This window comes from Engraulis encrasicolus, chromosome 7, assembly GCF_034702125.1.
Source record: "Engraulis encrasicolus isolate BLACKSEA-1 chromosome 7, IST_EnEncr_1.0, whole genome shotgun sequence".
NCBI lineage: Eukaryota > Metazoa > Chordata > Actinopteri > Clupeiformes > Engraulidae > Engraulis > Engraulis encrasicolus.
Window position 1 is genome coordinate 54,016,781 of NC_085863.1, and position 22,258 is coordinate 54,039,038.

The following is a 22,258-nucleotide window of genomic DNA, read 5'->3' on the forward strand; positions in this document are numbered from 1 at the left end:
CTGCGTCTATCTTCCCTAACTCGTTTACAATTAAAGCCATTACTCTGAGAGAAAGCTATTGTGTCTGATGAATACTTTTTGTGGAGGTGGTTAAATTTGTTACAGCATGGCTGACGCCAGAATTTGTCCTCCTGGGCATAGTATTGTGCTCCTCCTCAGTCACAAGCTATTAACATTCAAGAAAATGTCATGTCGATTATGGCATATTCAGTCAACCACACATACAGTGAAGCATGCATGAGGGTATGTAGAAAAGCATGTTAACATTATGCTCATGAGTGTGTTAACACCGTGCTTATTAACGTGTTATGTAGTCCTTATAAAGGACAGCCTACTAAAAGGAGATCTCCAATTATATCAAGACGTGATAAAAACACAATTGAGGTCGCAATTTAAAAACAAAATTCAACCCTCGATCACGTTTTTTTTCTCCCCCCCCTCTCTCTTAGTTCAATATGAAATATGGGACAGCGTCATTCAGCATTTTGTTTCTTTGATTTGGCCCCCTAACCAGTCGTCTTCGTGTCATTAATGAATTCACAAATTGAAGATTTCCCTTTGACGTCCACAGAGGCTTTGTTGCAAATCTCTACACCTTTTAGAGATAAGGTGTGAGTTAAAGATGAGAGAGAGAGAGAGAGAGAGAGAGAGAGAGAGAGAGAGAGAGAGAGAGAGAGAGAGAGAGAGAGAGAGAGAGAGAGAGAGAGAGAGAGAGAGAGAGAAAGTAAAAGGGAGAGAGAAAGAGAGACCAGCACATTAAACAGTCCTAAGGAATGTCAAGACGGGCAGATAAGACCATGGAGTGTAGCAGTTCTCTCCCGGAATGGCAGTACAGCTGGGTCAAGCAGAGCAGGGAGGGAGGTGGAAGTCTTCTGAAATCACCCGTGACGTGTGAGCGTAGGCATCAGGGAAAACTCAACTCAACATCCACACCAATTCCAATAAATACAACCCCTAAAGATAGATGTCTTGAGAAAGTAGAGACTGAGCTGGGTAACTCTGTTCTGAGTGGGTCGTGTCATGTCGCGTGGTTGTGCATGTTATAGATGGCATCCTCTGTTTGTGAAGCCTTTGTTGGCAAGCTAGGGAAGCCATGTCCCGTACACCCCCCCGGGGGTCTGACTGCCTGGGCCACCTGCCTCTGGTCCGTTTCAGCTTGATTAACACAAGGCGATGGTTGGGGGTGTGAGGGCACGCTTGGGGAGTGTGGGCTGTCCATGTGTGTGAGTGCGATTGCGTGTTTGTCCACTACGCAACCCTTGACTCCCATGGGTTTAGACTGTCCAGCTTAAGAGCAGAGAGGCAACTCCACCTATCACTAACTTTTGTCTAGAAGAGAGAGAGAGAGAGAGAGAGAGAGAGAGAGAGAGAGAGAGAGAGAGAGAGAGAGCGAGAGAGAGAAGCACAAGTTAAAAAAAACACTCCTATCAAATACTATGTAGCTGAAATCAAATTATTTTAAATTCTTAGGAATTCTCATCTTAACATCTCATGAAACAGACACAAAAGACAGTGTATTGGTTTTTTTTGCTTCATAATTTCACATTATGACAAACTGAAGGATTTCCACGCACCTTTGTTTTCCACTGTGTCAGTAGCTGCCTCGGAGAGCCTTTGGCGAAGTTGGCAATACTTAATCTCTACATCCTGCAACGCAATGTCACACGCAAGCATGTTGGGGACAGGTATATGCCATGGAACTACTGGTATATCACAATGCTATTATAGGAAGCAGGTTCAGGAACTTACTGTATGTAAACTCTGAACAAATAGTAAACTCAGCAAAATAGCCTTGTAATTTGAGGATGTAGTCAGGAGATAATTGTAATATACTTTTTTAAAGTCAAATATATCTCATCAGAGAGGATCACTAAATCCAATTCATGGTATTTACTATTCATAAATAATGTACATACAAATGACTAATCACAGCAATTTGAGGTGCAGTCACTCCTGACAACATGAAAAGAAAGGACGGCAGACTGCATGTTGAGGTGTTGCAGAAAGCAGGTGTAGTGACTTAAACAAGTTTAAGATTAAGATTAAGATTAAGAAGTACATTTTCTTTGGGTGCATTTCCTCGAAACCATAATTTCTAACTATGTTAGCTACTTCGTGGTTTGCAATGCAATTTTCCATTGGCAACTACCCAAGTTGCTAACTGGCTGGCAACTACGCTTTCAGGAAACGCACCCCTGTATTGTAAAGAAAGCATGGCGGCGGCGGCGGCCTTGGCGCACCTTGAGGTGTTGCAGGTTGGCCTGCAGGAGGCGAATGTAGGTCATGACCTGCCGGCTGAGATTGGGGCCCCCGCTGGCCTGCGAGGACGAGGACGACAGGAGCTTGGTCACGTCGATCACCGTGTCCTCTTCAGTGCTGCTCTCCTCGAAGCCTTCGTAGCCCTCCAGCACCACGTAACTACCTGCTCAGGACACATCAAAGATCAGATGTGTGGTGTGGTGTGGTGTGGTGTGGTGTGGTGTGGTGTGGTGTGGTGTGGTGTGGTGTGGTATGGTAACGCCTCTGAGGGCCTTTGGGAAAGGGTCAATACAGTACATTGCACACAGCAAATTGAATATTTTGCATATAATATAGTACAGCTGTATTTTCACACACATTATACTTTTTACTTCAGTACAATTGGAATAAATCATGAAGAACTTTTGCATTTGAGGGATGGAAGGTTAGATGTACAACAGGTCCGCGAGCTTGGCTAAAACTGACGTGATCTAATTTGGAGATAAGTCCCTTGGACTCCATCACCTGGACTACCAGGTATGCACAGAGTATGTGGTGTGTTAAAAGGAGATCCACTCACTGTAATCTGGCATGTCGAAGAGGGCCGTGTCGGCAGACGGCAACTCTGAACCAGACTCTGTCCTCTCTGAGCTGTTGTCAGTAGGTGTTGGCGGCCCTTGCCCTAGGCCTGGCCCCGTCCCCCCAGAGTCTTCAGGGGCCCGCGGAGAGGGAGGGTGAGGGGAAGGGGGTGTCGGCGTGAGTGCTGAAGCTTCTGTGGGTGTGCGGTCTCCTTCTCCTCCTCCTCCTCCTCCTCCTCCTCCTCCCTCTGCCTGGTTGGCCTGGCCAGCTCCCCCTTCCTCAGGACATAGCATGTGGGTGAGGAGAAGCTGCCGTAGCGACGCCACTGGAGGACAGAGGGAACAGAGCAGAACATGGAACTTACAACTGGAAGAGTGGCTCTAGAATGTGGGGCATTTCTGACATACCATATGGTTCTTGTGTGTGTTGATGGTCATGTATGGTAGTATCACAAATATCAGGGTTCCACTCAATTCTAATAATGTGCTTTTATGACAATGTAAGTTAAAAGGAAAAAAAGTTCAGGTCAGTGCAAAAGAGATTTACTGAAGCTCCAAGCTTTTGGTCTGTAAGAACTTCATCAAGCAGAGTATGATACGGAAGTAAAAATAGAATCACATTGAAGATACAAAATAAAAAGGACAAAGAATACTTTCTAGTTTTTATTAGCTAATTTAATTTGATTGAATGTATGCATCAAACCAATTATAATTATTAAAGGGAGCGTTCGTGTGAGGTTTGGTACAGTAATACAACTCGGCCAGCAGGGGGCATACTCACATGTGTTGAGGGCCTCCTCTGCCCTGGAGGCGGGAAAGCCAAAGGCAATGACCTCCTCCTCATCCATGTCAGCAGCTGGACTTGCCTCGGGCTTTGCAAAGACCTCGGGCTTGGCGAAGACCTCTTTGTCAGCCTGCAAGTCTGCTTCTAGGAAAGCATTCTCTTCCTCCCCTCGCTCTGTTAGCGAGCCCTCATCTTCCTCCTCGTCTTCAGATTTGCTGCTATCAAACGGGTTGGTTGAGAGGGGAGGGGTGCGCAGAATCACCGGCGGCGATGCCATCTCTTTCTCAATGGCACCTGAGAAGTCACAGTGAGGAGAGACCATACAGTGAACAACAGTTTAACTGCCATTCCTATTCCTATTCCATCCCCAGACCCACTAACAATTGTAGGTATGTTCACAAGGCACAGGCAGCACAGAACACAAAAACAAAACAAAACCAAGTCTAATGGGAATCAATCAGAACAAAACATAAAAGCAAACATTCTAGACAAGATGCAGAGCGTTGTTTACCAGGGTTGCTGCCAGTGGAGATGCGGTCTGTCTCCTTATTCAGCTTCTGGACGCCAGTGGAGTTCATCATTTCCACTGTATCCCGCTCACTGCTGGAGGGCCAAAACACAAAAACAAAATGTTATACTATTATGTGCTGCAGAAGTGAACACATAAATTAGCAATTCAGTCATTGTAGCAATGAATGCTGTATTGATATAAATTCATTCACTATACAGTCATGACGCAATGTATAAAGCAATGCATGATTCATTGAGCATGTTGATGAAAATAACAGATCCCTGTTTTCAGTAGCAATCTGCCACAAACGTTACAATATTTTTTCACAGTCTGTCATTCATGTGTGTCTAATGTGCTAGAGATACTGAGACAAAATGCAAAGCGTGCAGACACTGACTCAGGCTGGGGTAGAGGTATGATGTTGGGCTGCTTCATCTTCATGGAGTCTGCCCTCTTGGTGATGAGCCGCTGCCACCTGGAGAGAGAGAGGGGGAGAGAGAGAGAGAGAGAGAGAGAGAGAGAGAGAGAGAGAGAGCATCGTCCACCACAGGGGTCAGCTATCAAGGTGCGAAGTGCCAAGTTTGCTATAGCACGCTTAAAGTGATAAAATGTCACTAATAAAATGTTACAAGGATGTTGGTAATAAAATATGATAATTCTACTTGAGATCGTCATCTTTGTTGTGCAGTAAGTCATGCTGTATATATCACTGTTGCCTACCGATAAATCTGTATGCGCATATAAGTAACAATGCCAGTTGTTAAACCTTGTGTACATTTGTGTTTCACATTCTGCTTTATGTTATCTGGGGTGTGTTGCTCTACACCTATGACTGCTGACACTCACGTTCTCTGCTCAAACACATTCTGTGCCATAAGCTCATAGATCTGAGCTCCACTGTCTGACATGGACAGCACGAAGAAGGATTTGTTGTCTGCAAGGAGAAGAACAGTAAGAATTCATGTCATTCAAGCCAAATGCAATATCAAAAATAAAAGCAAATAGGTGATTTGATTTGTGTACCATCATGTAAAATATGTAACCAAATACTGTGCCCAAAACCAAATTATCTCTGTTGACCCAACATGCCCCATAATAAAATACCACACGATTGAAGGCATTCTACCAACCATTGTACCGCACTGTGCCAAAACTAAATTCCCAACATACCATACGTGGTAGACCTTGTAATGTGTGCTATCTGTGTCTCGGTATTAGCTTGTGTGTTATGGTGACGGAGTGGATCAGCATGGTGCGTGTGTGTGTGTGTGTGTGTGTGTGTGTGTGCGTGTGTGAACATAGAGCTGTAGAAATATACAGAAAGCACCTCTGTGGGCCCATCACGAAAATAACTTCCATGATACCATCACAGAGGTTTAGCAAAATCTGTGAAACTGCCACAGATATTTTGTCCCAAAGGCCCGTGCGCATTTCACAGAATTATCCGAGATTGTGTGTGTGCGTGCCTGCCTGCCTGCCTGCATGCGTGTTATGTCCACATTTGTTATGGTCTCTGACCTGTGGCTACGGAGCGCACTAGTACGGTATTGAGCTTGATAATGGGGCTGTATATGTGCTTGGTGTCGGCGGTGCCAGCCAGGTTCTTGCTGTGGCACTTGAGGATGAGCCGCTCGTCCTGCCTCTGCAGCAGCACCAGGATATCCTCCAGCAGCAACGTGTACAACTCTACAGGGCACACAGGCTTACAGTCACATTGTATCCAATATTTTACATTACAATACCAGCGTTACTCTAGACTACACTATATACATTTATTTCATAATAAATATCTAGCAGCAACGTGTACAACTCTATAGGGCACAGAGGGTTACAGTCACATCACATTATATCCCTTGCACATTACAATACCAGCATTACCGCATCCTACACTAGACTCATTTATTTCATAAAAAATATTAATACAGACACGTGATGTGGTAACATCATAAAACATTATGCATTAAAAAAAACATATAAAATGATTTTGCAGAATTACATTAGACATGGGCTAACATCATCCTAAACATTGAAATTATAGACATAATAATCCAGCTCCATCTAAATAATATACGTGCATCACATTTCCGGCAAATATCTGATGGTTCATCTATCAAATGTTATTGCTGTACATAGTAAATACCTATCGTCTTGTCTTTGTTGACTTTCCATGACAGCGGCCCTTCATGCACCAACTTCCTCTTGGTCAAGTCCAAATTCTGTCAGAAACAGACGCCACAACAGACAAAACAGACATCACAAGTTCACCCAATTGCAAAGTGAAGCATCCAAATGCAAAGCATCCAAATGCAAAACCACCTCAATAATTGTCCAAATGTTCATTGGCGTCTCACCTTAAACTCTAATATCATGGGGTTCTCGCTCTGCTTCAGTGTGGACAGGTCCAGTCTCCTCTGGTAGTCCTCCAGCCTCTGCAATGGCACAGAACACAGGAATACAGTTGGCGCACCACAACTTTCATTTATTGATCTGGGGCTACTGTGGCAACCTGCACTAATGCATCATCCCATGAATGGTATACTGACTCTGAGAGCCCAAGTTCGCATCCAGTCTGGGTCATTGCCCAACCCCAACCCCACTCAAACTCTTTTCCTGTCCCATCAATAAAGGCAAAAGGTAAAACATTTTTTTTATTGATCCCATCCCATGCAGAGACATTTTAAGCATCAAAAGCCGTTACATCCACAGAAGAACAGATGTTCACATAACAAGCTATCCCAAAGGCACTACAAAAAAGCCTTATTGAGTAGCATTCCTGTAGAGAGGAGCTGGAGCATAAGGACACCAACACCTCTACAACTCAAGCCAGGTTTACAACCTCACGATGGCAAGAGCATTAAAATTCAGCCTGTCTGCACTGGCGAGGCTGCTGTAACTTCACCCATCAGTCAAGGCATTAAAGTCACAGACAGCAAGGGCTCATTATATTGCAATGACAAAGGCTCTTGGGGATCTGCTATCACATCATTGTAGGAGCGCAAGTAAATAAATTCTGTATTGCAAGTGGCAGGTGCCATGTTGCATCATCGCAAAACTCACTGCAGTGGAACTTTCATGTGACACCTTTTTTATGCGACACGTTTATCACCCAAGCTGCGTAGTGACTTTTTAGCCCCCTAAGTTTTCACGCTCGCATAACAATGACTCACTGTGGGATTGACACAATCTCCCTAGCTCTGTTGTGAGCGTTGAGTAAAGCTGTAGACTAGAGGTTGAGGTGTGTCTCAGGCTTTACCTGCTTGTTCTCTGCCTCCTTCACGGCCTGGTTGACATGGTTCAGGATGTTCCGACAGCATTCTCCAGCTTTCTTCACTTTATCCTTCTCCTCGACGTCCTCTGTTTACCACACATAAGCAGTGGGGATGTAAGCAACAACAAACGGCTCTGGATGAGTACGTCAAACCAATTTTCTTTTTATGGTTGTGTGTTATTAATCAACTTACACTAACACAGCAACTATGGACCTGTAGACCTCTATAAATACTATATTTGGATGTAGGAAACTAGGCGAGGCCGACACGAACCTGAACATGTGCAAAAATGCAATTCAAACGGCCATCCTGACTATGGAATATGCTGCATGTAATTTTAGACAGAATCTGAATCTGCACTGATTTCAGGTTGGAGAGGTGTACACAATAGGAACACATCTCATCCAGATGTAAGGACAACTGAATGGAAGCTTGTGGAGGGCTGGAGTAAGTATGCCCTGAGGAGCCATTTGCATAACTAGGAGTGGAAAGCCTGACTAGAACTCTTGACTATGCTGGGCAGTAAACATGGCTGTGGTACTTTTCCATATAAAGGCAAAGTGCAGTAACTACATATTTCACATGTCAAAATTTAGTATATGGAAAATGGTCTTCAAAACACCTTCTTTAAGTTGTGACAAAGTCTTATGGTCCAAATGTGGCCCGTTTTAGAGATAACGCTATGTCAAATTTGCAGTAACTGGGTCAAAGACGTGCAAAATGAAATTGTCATTCAGTGTTACGGATACCTTCTGCTGACTGTAACTGTAAAAAAAACATGATTCTTAAATTGTTTCAAGTGAATGGATGACAGCCGAGGTTTCATGAATTCACTGGAAAAATAAATAAATAAAAAGAGTCATGTTTTTTACAGTTACAGTCAGCAGAAGGCATCCATTACACTGAAGGACAATTTCATTTTGTGAGTCTTTGACCCAAATACAATATTCAACCTAATACCAAAACTTTGAAGGCATTTTCTCAGTTTCCAGTGGTGGCACCACAATAGGAGTGGGCCTTTTGACCACACCATGTGCTGGGCAGTAAACATGGCGGACGTACCTGTGTTCTTGGCGATGTTCTCCAGCAGCAGGGGGTACTTGGTGAAGCGCTGCATCTCCATGGGGATAATGTCCTTCAGCTGGAGCCGCCGACACAGCTGGTTGCTCTCAGCCTCCTGCAAAATCAACACCACAACACACACCACTCACCAGGTCATTCACACTACTAGAAACATGAGCCAGAAAACACCATCTACTAGTAGAGCAAAAGCAATGGAGCCAACCATTTGCCATGTCACTTACACTTCGAAGCCAACAGCCACGAAACACCACCAATCAGCACACCAGTAAATCAACAACACATTTGCCATGTCACCTGTAGCATGAGGTATATGCATCCAGCCATGAGAAACCTACCAGTAAACCAGTGAATCAGAAAACACCCTCTTCGACTGAAGTTACTGCTCTGAGTGAGAGCACCTTCTTCTGGCAATGGCTGAGTAATATCCTGAAGCCCACACCAGCGATTAATACCATCTACTTTCGTCATTTTATCAACTAATCTAACAACTGATCATGACATAACTTTAGCCCTGGCAAACACCTACATTTCAAAACACAGTCTTTTGGATTAAGTGCTAAACTGCAACAGGTTCTAAATACTTAATCAGAATGAGTAGCTTGTAAGTGAAGAGTTCAAATGCAAAACCCCCTAACTCCATTTCTGAAGACCTGCACTTCTATATTTTTTAGGGAACCCCGTTGTTGGTTTGGTTTACATTCATGTACTTGATAATACATATAAATAGTTATATTACATAAATAAAATAAAAAATATATGCAATTTTGATAGCTTTGTATTAAATAAAAATGAATTAAGATTATTTTCTGAAATGGCACTTGGGGGGGTTTGCATCTGAACTCTTCAAGTGCTGACTGACCTGCATGAAGGAGGTGAAGCGCTGGTCTTTCTTCTGCCTGCTCTTGATGAGCTCCAGAGCGAAGGGCTGGTTGCTGCAGAAGGTGCCCACCGCCTGCTTGATCTTCTCCTCCGCTGAGCCGCTGAACTGTGGACAGAGCAGCCGGACATGGAGAAATCACATGAATGGGCATCAGAGCAAGCGCACATGGCCACATGAACCCAATGACATCATGAATTATCGTTCTTCACATCTTATTTCAACATTATTACCACCCTATTGCAACAATAAAATGGTATTCAGCGGTTTTATCAGCCGTTACATACATATTTTTTTCGTCGGGGGCGGGCACTAGAGGCGGGGTCGCCCGGGGCACCAATCATTCTAGAGTCGCCAGTGATGGTGATGCATTCATGCATAAAACATGGTTTAAAGCGTTGATATTAAGATATCACCCTGAACTGTGGGCAAAGCACCAGTCATACAGTTAGTCAGCCACATGAATGTGGAATCTGGTTTATTATTTTTTCTTCTTTTTATTCATTCATTCATTGGCAATGACGTTTCGACCTCTCGGTCTTCCTCAGATTCACAAACACAGCCTTGACACAGATGTGTCAAGGCTGTGTTTGTTAGTGAATAAAAATAACTTAAAGAAGAAAAAATCCAAAGGAGTGTGCGAACCTTTTTTCAAAAAATACATAATCTTTTTGTTAAGCACCAGGGATTGTGCAAAAGTAACTCTCTACAAGTGAATCTGGTTTATTAGCCATTTCCAGGTACACCAACATGAATATGAATATCAATCAAAACTTAACCTGATATTTTATTCCCATAATGGAGAATGTGGAGGTGTAGTGTTCCATGAATTCAATGGTTTATTAGCAACTTCAAGGTAGAGTCACATGGATGAAGATCAACGTGTAGTCTAATTTGGTGAGGTATCAATTAAGTCTGCCTTACCCATGTCAGCAGATCATCTCCAATCAGGCCCATGACTGAGTTCTCATTCTTCTTCCGTATCGCCACCATCTGTTCTGTTATGGAGGCTAAGGCAGAAAAAAACACGTTTCCAGAGTCTTGATCAAAGTAGTAGTACATAAGCTATGTCCTTGTTACAGAGAAAATGACAAAATTGCATTGTGTGCAAATACACAACAGACATGTTACTCTGTCCCACAACAGAAAGTCCTGGTAAATAGTGAAAGGGTACCATGTAGCTGGACGATCTCTTCCAGGTTGGTGAAGATGTGCTTGATGTCTCCTGGAGGGAGGATGCCGTCTCTGTTCAGCTTCTGGTAGAACACGTGATCCAGAACCCGCAACATCCTCAGGTGCGTTCGCTCCGTGTAGAATAACTCTAAAATAAGACACAACAACTATTAGATGACCAGAATATTGCAGTTTGCATGTGGTCTTACCACTTTCAGTTTTAGTTTGGTTTGTGATCGTTTCACTTTGTGAGCTAAATCTTAATAGCTAATAGTTTTAGCAAAGAGGGTGGAGTAATAATAAAGAGGATTCAAAACTCGCCCACTCAATGCAAAAGAATGTGCTCAAGTTGGACGTTGTCCCCTCCTCTTTCTCTTTTTGAGGTGTTTGCACAAGAAATGCGCTACCGCCATCTACATCACTAAGGTGACTCCATTTATTCTCAACCTCAGGACTCCGAAGGTCTCCTAACCGAAGGTCTCCTAAAGGGGCGTTCACCTGACATCACATGGATACCGGAAAATAACTAGAATGACATATCTCTGTCTATAAGATCTCTGATTTTAGCTTCACCATGCTATCCAATGCATATTCTGCATAAATGATCAGGCCAATAATAAAAGGCAAACCCACCCAGCAGTGGTTTAAGGGACTAAACGATTAAAATAATATAATTCATACACCAATGTAGCAATCTGACAAGAAAGTGCTAAAAATAAACCCAATACAATCCATAGAACACTGCTTTGATTTCATTTCCGTCTCAGTGCATCTCTTAGTAGCGGCTCCATCTGTTTGGCGTATGGAGTGGGAGCAGGCCCACTGACAGCTTTGGCTGGGCCCGAGACACAGTCCTCTGAAAGACCCCCCCCAAATCAACACATGCAACCTAATGGGGGCACATTTCTGCCATCCTCACCCCTTTCGGGACAACTGAAACCCCTTTATACCCCTCTGTCTGCTTCCCTGAACAGGAGGCTTCTCACAAACACACGCACCGTAAATGACTTCCTGGCGCTCGATCTCCTGAGAGGTGAGCCCCTGCAGGATCTCTCGGGGGACGGACATCTGCCAGTTGGAGGGGTCCAGCTCCGCCTCCGCGCCCTGGTCATCCTCACTCTGCACCTCGCCCGAGCCCAGAGGGTCCATCCTGGGCAACACACACACACACACACATACACACAGAGGATTAGACACAGACACAAGCAAACATGCATTCACACATGCAAGCAGAGGTAAACACACATAGGGATACGCAAACACGAACATACAGTTGACACACATGGGCAGACTCACGCCCGCATGCACACACACACACACACATGTGCACACACACGCGCGCGCGCGCGCGTGTATGTGCACATACGGACAGGCGCATGCACACATACTCATAACACTACTTGCTACTGCACACACACGTTAAGTACAGCAAATGCAAAAACATAAATAACATGCATAAAACAAGGAACACTTTGAAACATATAACATGCAGTCTTATACATACAGTATATACGGTGCACTACACTATAAACAAGTACATCTTACTGGCCATTTGTGTTTCACATATTCATTAGTGTTTTAGTGAATCTGCATCCTGAAGGCCAGCAGGAGTGGTCGATAAAAGTGACGACTGTGAGCGTAAAGTGACAGTAAGCAGCGAGCCTTACCTCCTGTTTGGCTTGGGCGTGCCTCCGTCCAGGGTCCTGTTGAGGGAATCACAGCATTGGTCAGCAGCGTTCTCATGCCATGCCATATGGACATAATGAGGCATGCTAGCCTAGCGAGCCCTAGCCAGGGAAGCCGAGCGCTCCTCGTGTACTATAGCAGGAGGAGGACAGCAGCAGAACACTGCACTACGATGACCTATTACTGACACGCACGCACGCACGCACACACACACACACACACACACACACACACACACACACACACACACACACACACACACACACACACACACACACACACACACACACACAGACAGACAGACAGACAGACAGACAGACAGACAGACAGACAGACAGACAGACAGACAGACAGACAGACACACACACAGAGCTGCCCTTTTCGCTCTCTCTCAAAATGAGGCTATTTAGAGACTATACGAGTGGAACAGGGACTCAATTAAGGTGGGGTGTGTGTGTGTGTGTGTGTGTGCCTAACCACAGTGACACAGAGAGCATATTTAGCAAGAGCTCTGAAAGCATAAACGGCAGATATTTTCCAATCTTCAGACAAGCTGTGTTCAAGTACGGAGGACTTGAAACTAGCATTGTGCATTACCATAACAAACACTGTTCAGTATTAGAAAATCTACTTAGGAGCTGGAAAAATGGCTCTTGGGGAAGGGGATACTTGAAAAACAAGGCAAAGATGAACCAACCGCACACCGATGACCTGCCTTTTAATCCATTGGCCATGGTGGCCGAAAACCTCACTACAATAAAATGGATTAAAATGGAGCTCATCGGCAGTGTTGCCAGATTGGGCTGGTTCCCGCCCAATTGTGCTGCTTAGGATGGCCGTGTGCGGGTAAAAATGGCATTTATCAGAAAAACCCGCCCACTTTTTGCCATAGAAATCAATAGAATTGGGTGGGATTTTGTGCTTCTAGGCGGGTTTTGAATTTTTTTTGGGCTGGAAATCATCACCTTCATCTGGCAACCCTACTCATCGGTGCCTTGTCTTGAGCTATACGTTTAGACCCCAGCACCCAGCTTAAATGGATGTGCGTGAGATCTGACAGTGAATCGTACTTGAAAAACAACCTGTAATTGTTTTCCCACACCTTTGCCGTGATCTAGTGGTGGTGGATATGTGAAGTGTGGACAGTAGGAGGCACCTGAGGCACTGTGAGGCCCCATAGACAGGAGGTCAGAGCAATCAAGGACATGTTGAGCAGGTAGCCTAGGGAGACCAAGCCTGAACTGTAAATCAGTCAAACCTTTTGGGGTGATCTGAGCCTTGAGTATATGTGGGTACGTGTGTGTGTGTGTGTGTGTGTGTGTGTGTGTGTGTGTGTGTGTGTGTGTGTGTGTGTGTGTGTGTGTGTGTCTGGGACATGAGACCTATGAGATTTGTGCGCGTGCATGTGTGTGTGTGTGTGTGTGTGTGTGTGTGTGTGTGTGTGTGTGTGTGTGTGTGTGTGTGTGTGTGTGTATTTGTGCGTGTGTACTATGTGTAAACATGCATGCATATGTGTGTACTCTTGTATGTGTGTGCGCGTGTAGTGTGCGTACATGCACACTCATACCGGTCGCTCTCTGCCTCCTCCTCCTGCAGGTGTTCCAGGGCGCTGTGGCTGAAGTCGAAGTGGACGCCCCCAGGGCCCTGCGTAGAGCCGTCCTGAAGCTCCCCCACGTCCCCTAGCCTGGCCTGGGCAGAGAAGGGCGCGGTGCCTGCACACACAACCACACAACCATGTTAGAAAAAAAAGTATATTTCATAAGAAAAGGTGCACTTCCAAGCTTCAGAAAAATCTAAGTACATCAAGAACCTAGTGCAGTGTATGGCATGAATTTAATGAACTGTTTGCGTGTGTGTGTGTGTGTGTGTGTGTGTGTGTGTGTGTGTGTGTGTGTGTGTGTGTGTGTGTGTGTGTGTGTGTGTGTGTGTGTGTGTGTGTGTGTGTGTGTGTGTGTGTGTGTTGCTCAAGGGCACTTCAGCCATGGAGACAGTCACTGAATCCCACAATACTTCAAGGCCTATAACCAATACCCCGAAAAAATATATGTAAATCGCTTTGGATAAAAGCATAAGCTAAGTGTAATGTAATGTAATGTAATGCCATGCATATTGGAGAAGAAAACACAGTGCCACAGGATAAGTGGTTGACATCCTAGCTTGGGAAAAACATTTACTGGTGCATGAAGAGCCAAGTTTGCAACATAAGCAGAAAAAAGGGGGTGGTTTATGGCATGTGTAGTGTATGGCATGTCAAAAAAACAAAGAAAAAATGAGTAAATGAGCCAATTAGTGAAGCCACCTGTTGTTAAGACCACAGGCAGAGGGTAGCGAGAGGGACGAGGTATGGCAGGAATTTAGTATTTCTAAAGCTTACGATGTTCACCTCCAGCTGATGCCTAGAGAGAGCAAGAGTGAAACAGTGGCAAATGTCAAGGATATTTTGACAAATTCCACACACTCCATCACTCGTCTATGGCAATGACATGAAGCTCTGCTTTTCATGTAAGTGCCTAGAGCTACAGTATGTCTTTGTAGGGCATGAAAGCAGAAAAGGAAACAGAGTTGGGGAGTGTAGGTGGGGGAGTGTAAACTCTATCCTGCACTCTTATCTTGTAAGGCACTTATGATGAGTCATTGAACTCGGAAAAAGGAGGCCAATTATTTGATTTTCTTAAGGGGAAAAAAAATCAAGCCCAAGCATACAACACAGTAAGAGCAGCACTGTGACATTAAAGGCACGTGATCACAGTCAGGCGTATAGGGGTGGGCAGCAGTCAGAATCAGGACACAACGAAAACAAAACCAGGGGACAATCTCCTGGAGGTGGGGGGGTTGAATAGTAGGAAGCAGGAACCAAGCCCAGAGGATAATGAGTCAAGGGGAAAGATAGAGAGAGGGAGAGAGTCAGCGAGAGGGAGAGAGAGAGAGAGAGAGAGAGAGAGAGAGAGAGAGAGAGAGAGAGAGAGAGAGAGGGAGAGAGGGAGAGGGAGAGAGCACTGCATTTGTGATAAAGTGAGAGACCAAGTTTGAAGGGACCTCTCTGCATACTGCTGCTTACCCGACTCTGCGTCGCGGCCGCTGGCGTCAGACCCCTGCCCTACGGGCGCGCTGTACGGCGGCGAGGCGGCCACTCCACCGATGTGCGACGTGTCAGAGCTGTCGCTAGCCTGGCTGCCTCGGGAGCGACCCCCGACCCCACAACCCGGCCCCAAGCCCGCCGCGGACGAGGAGTCCGACAGCTCGCAGACGCTCGTGGCCGGGTGGGAGTTCTGCTTCTGGGGACGCTGCTTGTTCATCTCTATCGCCTTGCCAACTGGTGGACGCACGCAGACACAACATACATGCAAATATGATAGAAATGTAATGGAAATAAAATATACAGTTAATTTTTAAAAAATGGTTCCAGAAGCAAAACAGGCCTGTGGAGACTAGAGTGGCTCAGGGCGGAAGCTAAGTGCACTGCCCTCTGACAGCAAGGCAGGATTTCAAAGGAAGTCAGGGGAGGGGTTGAGGAGGGGGGGTGGCCCTTGACCGCCCGACCGAGTACGCCACGCTCAGCATATGAGGTCACGCTTGGCTGGGCAGCTCAGCACACGGAGAGACACAACCAATACAGGGCAAACGTCTGAGCATCTCTCTCTCGCTCTTGCCCTCTCTCTCTCTCTCTCTATCAGATGAGATGCTTTTCACCAGTGAGTGCAGGAGAGGTGGCCGAATTTCGCCATGGCGGCCCCCCTATTCTGAAAGCATGCTGAGAGAACAGGAAATGACTCCAGTATTCCAGACAGCCACTTCCTCTGCCCGCCCCCAAAATCCCCTCTCCAGTTCCTCTACATTTTCACCCTCTGCTTATAAGGTCAACATCGGGAGGTTTTTTTTGGTAATTCCTGAAGCAACTGTTTTTGTGAATTAATTAGGTTTAAGAGAGAGAACATAAAATAAAGCCTGCCTCGTGTTGGACTGATTTTCTGACTGCAGCTCATCTTTCTGAAATCAACTGTGTGAAGTATAGTACACAGGCTAAACAGATAGGATGGCACAGTTTTAACACCAGGCTTGCATTACTTGAAACCATAGTTGCTTTGTGGACTGCAATGCAATAACCCTTTTTCATCCAACTACCCCTGTCGTCATGTTACCAGAATGGCAATGACCAAGTCATAATGTAATACTAAAGGTGTTGTGCACTGTTATAGTGGTATAGTACTATGGCAGTAGAGCTTTTTCAGTGTCTATTACAATGTCCCAATGTCTGTTAAGGGGCTATGTTAAGGGGCTAACTAGCTAGTAGCAACAACGTCTTCGAGAACTGATATCCCTGATTAAACGTTTGGACAAAATGGCTTACTTGATGGTGCATCGATGCGACTGGGCCTCCGGGGTGGGCCCAGGAAAGGCGGGAATCTGGGCTTCTTCCTCTCCTCTCCCTCCTTCTCTGGCTTTATGCCTTTCACCTGGAGGGAGTAAACAAACAAACAGGCAGTCAGGCAGGGACACGTGTGACAACAAGGCAATCAGGTGGTCAAGATGAGTCGCGTCTCTTTGGTCGACGCAGCAGTAATACTTTAATCTGGTGAAATGCAGCGATGAAGTGTCAGAGCCATACTCTGGATCGGATTGGATTTAGTGGTGCTAATATGAACCATAAGCAACTTGCCACTGACATAGTCTCAAGACTCCTATGTTTTTGATGTAAATGAACCAAGTTGATCAAGCAAATAGATCTGGAGAGACTCTCGGCTTTAGTAAACAAATACCTTGAAACATTTCCTGCGATGGTTCATAATGGCTAAAGTAGACAACCCAAACTACATCTGCCTTTGATTAACTGCTGTTGAGTGTGCACCATCCTTAGTCAACTCTGCTGAGTGATTGTGCATCATCCTTGTTACCATGATGGAATTATCAGAAGACAGACCCCTCCCTCAGGGCCGCAGCTTTGGCTTGAATCTCAGTCAAAAAAGGGGCACCAACCATTTACAGCCACTTAGGGGGCACCACATGACACAACATTTTCAAATATTGTTCATAAAATCAACACCTACGAGCTGTAGAGCCCGGGGGCACCACAGTCTCTCAATACGGTCCTGCTTACTTTGATCTTGGGCAGGTTGAAGTTGATGCGCTTGTTGGGTTTGGGCTCCAGGCTGCGTGGCTCCTTCACCTTCACCCCCAGGTGCTTCATGTAAGTCAGGATCACGTACTGCATCGTACTGCTGCAGGAACACCACACAAATACACAACATCAGCATCCCAACATCCACCACACTGTCAGCAGCAGCAACCACCAACTAACTCCAATGATATCGCCCATCTCAGATAAGATAATTCGATGACAGCACGGTCATAACCATGAAATCATTCAGTATAGATTGAAGTAAAAACATCTAGTCAATCTTAATTTAAGTACAAATCATGTAATAACCTGTACTTTTGGACTAGAACTTAGAACTAAAGGTTTGACTATTTAGACTCTCCATGGAGTAAGTCATTTTTACTTAATGACTTTTTGCATTGTAGCATCACCAACCACTAGCTAAGGCCAATGATAACACAGTACATCTCATATAAAATAATTAAATGACAACATCATAACATCGAAATCAATCAGAATAGATATGGCTTGCACAGCCTCAATATCCCAACATCCACAACTATCTGTAGAACCAGCAGTGAGCCACCAACTACTGTACTGTAACTCCAATCATCATGCATGACAAAATAAGCATACTAAAACTACTTGTTCCCTATAGAGTACACCATGTATTGGAATGGAGACACCAATTTAAAGGGACACTGTGTGAGATGTTTAGTTGTTTATTTCCAGAATTCATGCCACCCATTCACTAATGTTACCTTTTTCATGAATACTTACCACCACCAAATTCAAACTATTCATTATGACTGGAAAAATTGCACTATTCATACATGAAAAGGGGGATTTTCTCCATGGTCCGCCATTTTGAATGTCCAGAGATAGCCATTTTTAGCTGCTAAAAGGACTGTACTTGGACCATAGTAGAAAATATGTGTTTATTACTTTCATGTTAAGATCAAATTTTGCAATAGGCAGCCCAGTTTCAATGAGCAGCATAGTTGCAGTACCTTTTTTGACCATTTCCTGCACAGTGTCCCTTTAACGGGCATGCAGTACTGTGTGCCATACTGTCAGCATGTAAGTATTTCAGACAAGGAGATGCTAAACCAGTTGGGCAACCAGCACATAGCTTCCTGGCCTGTTAATGATAATTATAACAGTCTGAAGGTCCATGTGCAAAATAAAAGAGGAATTTCCACACACTTTGGCTATATGGTTTTAGAATCACAATAATAATAGTACTAACCCCAACTCCGATGAAGTTGGGACGTTTGGTAAACAGTGAATAAAATCAAAATGCTATCATTTTCAAAACATTCAATCTATTCATTAGATGGAGAATAGTGAAAAGACAACATATTAAGTGTTAAAACCGAGAAAAAATATTGTTTTGGGGGACATATGTACTCATTTCTAATTTGATAAATCCAACACGTCTCAAAAGAGTTGGGACGGGGATCAGTGAAATTTAGTAAACATCCAAATAAGATAAAACAACAAAGAAGAACATTTCAAAATGAATTGTACTGATGGACAATATACGTGTCCAGGTATAAGATCATTACAGAGAGGCTGAGTCACTCAGAATTAAAGATGCAAAGGGAATAATTACCATAGTTATTACATACATTTTTGAATTCCCTTTGATTTACCACGATTGAGTGTATATAAGACATATTTTTGTTAATAAAATCATTGTATAGGTTCATGACATCATGAAATATATATTGGCTGTAGTCTCACTCTAATTCCTGGAGTGCTAGAGCTATTGAAAATTGACCATATTAAGAATGCTTAATGCGTGCAAATGATACAGGGGTGTAACATTCTCCTAAGCACCTGAGCTCACTTGAAATAGACCCAGAAGACATGGGAAACTGTCCTTTGCATACGGAAGTCAGTAGAAGTTGTAGAATTCCATTCTTTTTGACAATAATAGAGCATGGCACATCCTGTGCTACAGTGAAAATGGACCATCCAACTTGTGTTAGTGCTAGCTTCAAAAGTCAGCCTCCATGATGGCATGCGGGTGCAGTAGTGCATTGGTTAAGATGTTCTCACTCATCTGTAGAGTTAAATACAGTGCTGAATGGTATACATGGGTTTTAAACAGCATGAAAAGCCACTCATGCAATATATTTTGAAGGGAGATCTTCGATTACTGCCACATAGTAAGGTCAAATTGCATTCTCTACTATGTTTTAACAGTTTGGCTCCATCATAAGGACCAGCAGGTGATAAAATTGTGGGTTTTTGGTCAAGACCTGACAGACTGTAAGCACTACAGAAAGGAAAACATTGCAAAACATGACAAGGAATACACCCACCATTTAAGCTGGTGAAATCATGTCCAAGATAGGAATTAACACTGTTTTTTATATAAAATCATCTCATCGGTTAATGTATTTAACTGTTAAGTGTTGTCTTTTGTTTTGTTTTTAGTCTTCCTCGACATTTGCTGCCATTTATTGTCCCCGTCCCAACTCTTTTGAGACGTGTTGGATTTATCAAATTAGAAATGAGTACATATGTCCCCCAAAACAATATTTTTTCTCGGTTTTAACACTTAATATGTTGTCTTTTCACTATTCTCCATCTAATGAATAGATTGAATGTTTTGAAAATGATGGCATTTTGATTTTATTCACTGTTTACCAAACGTCCCAACTTCATCGGAGTTGGGGTTTGTAGAAGTAGTAGTAAATGTGCCAGACAGAAAAAAACATACAAATAAAAAATAAACTGTAATGTCTGAGCACGTTCTCCCGTTTTATTATTTTATTCACCAATAATAAAATAGAATGGGACAAAGTGTGTGGGCATTCCACTCTCCTTCGCACTAGGATGACTGGCAGAAGGGCCATGTCATCCCTTATGATGTGCCATCTGTGGCGACCGTGCCACCCTACTGGACAGACTTCTGTGGGGTGAGGGAGGGCATATGTCTTTCTTCTGCTGCAGTGATTACGGTATATTATAAAGACTGAGTAAAACAAAAAAACTTCAAACATCATGAAAAGAGTAACGGCAGCTTCATCTTGAAGAACAGAATTTGATAAATAATCACTTGAACCTCTTTGACCTATAAGCTAAAAATCCATATCAAGTAACTACAGGATCAGTGACTGGTGATTCAACTGGAGTGAGCTAAATGGATAGATAGATAGATAGATAGATTATTTATTTGTCCTTTCGGAAATTTGTTCTGTGCCATTTTCAGTGCATCTGATACAATTACAAAGACATTACAATAAACAAGAACACAATAGACAAACACGACCCCCCCCTCCCCCCCCCCCCCCTCCCTCTATAGGACAAAAAGACAGGTTGACAAAAAACCCAACATAAACACAGTAAAGTGCAGTATTCAGTACCAAAGTGCAGTGTGCTATTCAGTCTAACTTACAGTTGTCTTATTTAGGATGGATATACTAGTAGGTATAAATGATTGGCGGGCTCTGTTTGTCTTAAATGAGGGCATCCTAAACCTCCTACCTGAGGGCAACAACTCATATGCTTGCTGTAAGGGGTGGGAGAGATCCTCACATATGGTATTTGCCTTCTTTACCACCCTTGCTTCAACAGTCATGGCCATGCTATTTAGTGGCTGGCAAGCAATCTTGCTGGCCATGTTGATTATCTTATGCAGCTTATTTTTATTAACAACAGACAGGGAGAAGTACCAGGCCACAGAACAGAAACATAAAATGCTTTCAACAAAAGAATGATAAAAAACCCGCATCATGTCCCTATCCACTTTAAATTGTCTTAGCTTTCGCATGAAGTACAGTCTCTGCATTCCCTTTTTGTAAATAGTATCGGTGTTACAGCTCCAAGTTAATTTGTCATCTATTACAGTTCCCAGATATTTATAGTTTTTCACCACCTCAATGTCTTCCCCATGTATGACCATGTTCTGATGGGTGTGTCTCCCCGTTCTAAAATCCACAATGAGTTCTTTTGTCTTTCTTGTATTTAGAAAAAGACAGCTGGACTCACACCACTCTACAAACTGATCCACCCAGGCCCTGTATTGGGTCTCATTATTGTCTTTAATTAACCCCACTATGGCTGTATCGTCTGCGAATTTAATCGTGACATCGTGATCGTGGGTTTACGTGAGGACAAGGCTGAACTGAAATGAAAAGTGATTGGGTTTTTTTCTCCCAAATAGCCTAACTTGTTTCTGTGAAGTGTGTGCGTGTGCATGTGCGTGTGTGTGCGTGTGTGTGTGTGTGTGCGTGTGTGCATGTGTGTGTGTGTGTGTGTGTGTGTGTGTGTGTGTGTGTGTGTGTGTGTGTGTGTGTGTGTCTGTGTATGAGTGTACAAGTGAAACATCACTCACCACTTCTCCTCCTCTGTGGGCTGGGGCATCAAACTGAAACACCAAACAAGACAAGACACTATTCAAACACACAGTAGGAGTTTCACTGTCAAAAACCTGTTCACCCTTGGAGGAGCCAAAGAGACATGTCCTCTTGAAAGCTTATTGCTACTTGCACATCCTTTGCAGACAGACCATAACTTAAAACATCCAACATCCATTTTTTTTAAAGCAAAGGGCACTCCTTGAGATCAGACCGTAAGATAGGCACCTTTCAAAGCACCTCAGTGAGTGTGCATAACTGACATGCTCAGACTGACACGTCACTGCACTGGTTAAATTGCTTTGAATAGTAACGGACAGTGTTGTATACAGTAATCATGCTCCAAGCATCTGGGCACATTCAGCAAACAACATCTCAGTGACTTGCACATGCTCATCAACAGTCATCAACTGCGCAAGTGTGCATGTGTGTGTGTCTGTGTACGTGTGTGAATGTTCACATAAAATTGTACTTCAAGACTAGGGAGAGGGAAGGAACCCATTTATGTTGTGTCATTGCACCAGATATTCTTTAAGTATAGAGATATGCCAATGTAATAGGTTTCTATGGGCACCTAACATGACCAGGTTCCGG

At 43.9% G+C, this 22,258-nt stretch overlaps 1 protein-coding gene across 3 annotated transcripts in view; it reads right to left on the bottom strand.

Moving 5' to 3' along the window:
* Positions 1-169: 169 nt before the first annotated feature.
* The window catches only part of arhgef12b (Rho guanine nucleotide exchange factor (GEF) 12b), a 72,732-nt gene continuing 50,643 nt past the window's right edge, over positions 170-22,258 (bottom strand). For 2 of the 3 annotated variants that reach the window (XM_063203964.1, XM_063203963.1), the window contains exons 18-40: positions 21,643-21,675; positions 17,295-17,415; positions 16,548-16,653; positions 15,258-15,512; positions 13,767-13,911; positions 12,181-12,216; positions 11,512-11,663; positions 10,515-10,661; positions 10,265-10,350; positions 9,323-9,448; positions 8,443-8,557; positions 7,365-7,465; positions 6,463-6,540; positions 6,252-6,327; positions 5,630-5,797; positions 4,958-5,045; positions 4,509-4,586; positions 4,112-4,203; positions 3,598-3,894; positions 2,819-3,142; positions 2,241-2,422; positions 1,575-1,647; positions 170-1,329 (exon numbers count right to left, since the gene is read on the bottom strand). In XM_063203964.1, the coding sequence (XP_063060034.1) occupies positions 1,319-1,329; positions 1,575-1,647; positions 2,241-2,422; positions 2,819-3,142; positions 3,598-3,894; positions 4,112-4,203; positions 4,509-4,586; positions 4,958-5,045; positions 5,630-5,797; positions 6,252-6,327; positions 6,463-6,540; positions 7,365-7,465; positions 8,443-8,557; positions 9,323-9,448; positions 10,265-10,350; positions 10,515-10,661; positions 11,512-11,663; positions 12,181-12,216; positions 13,767-13,911; positions 15,258-15,512; positions 16,548-16,653; positions 17,295-17,415; positions 21,643-21,675 (2,890 nt within the window). In that variant the 3' untranslated portion in view covers positions 170-1,318. The remainder of the gene's footprint in view (positions 1,330-1,574; positions 1,648-2,240; positions 2,423-2,818; positions 3,143-3,597; positions 3,895-4,111; positions 4,204-4,508; positions 4,587-4,957; positions 5,046-5,629; positions 5,798-6,251; positions 6,328-6,462; positions 6,541-7,364; positions 7,466-8,442; positions 8,558-9,322; positions 9,449-10,264; positions 10,351-10,514; positions 10,662-11,511; positions 11,664-12,180; positions 12,217-13,766; positions 13,912-15,257; positions 15,513-16,547; positions 16,654-17,294; positions 17,416-21,642; positions 21,676-22,258) is intronic. The other variant, XM_063203965.1, reaches the window with a different exon arrangement.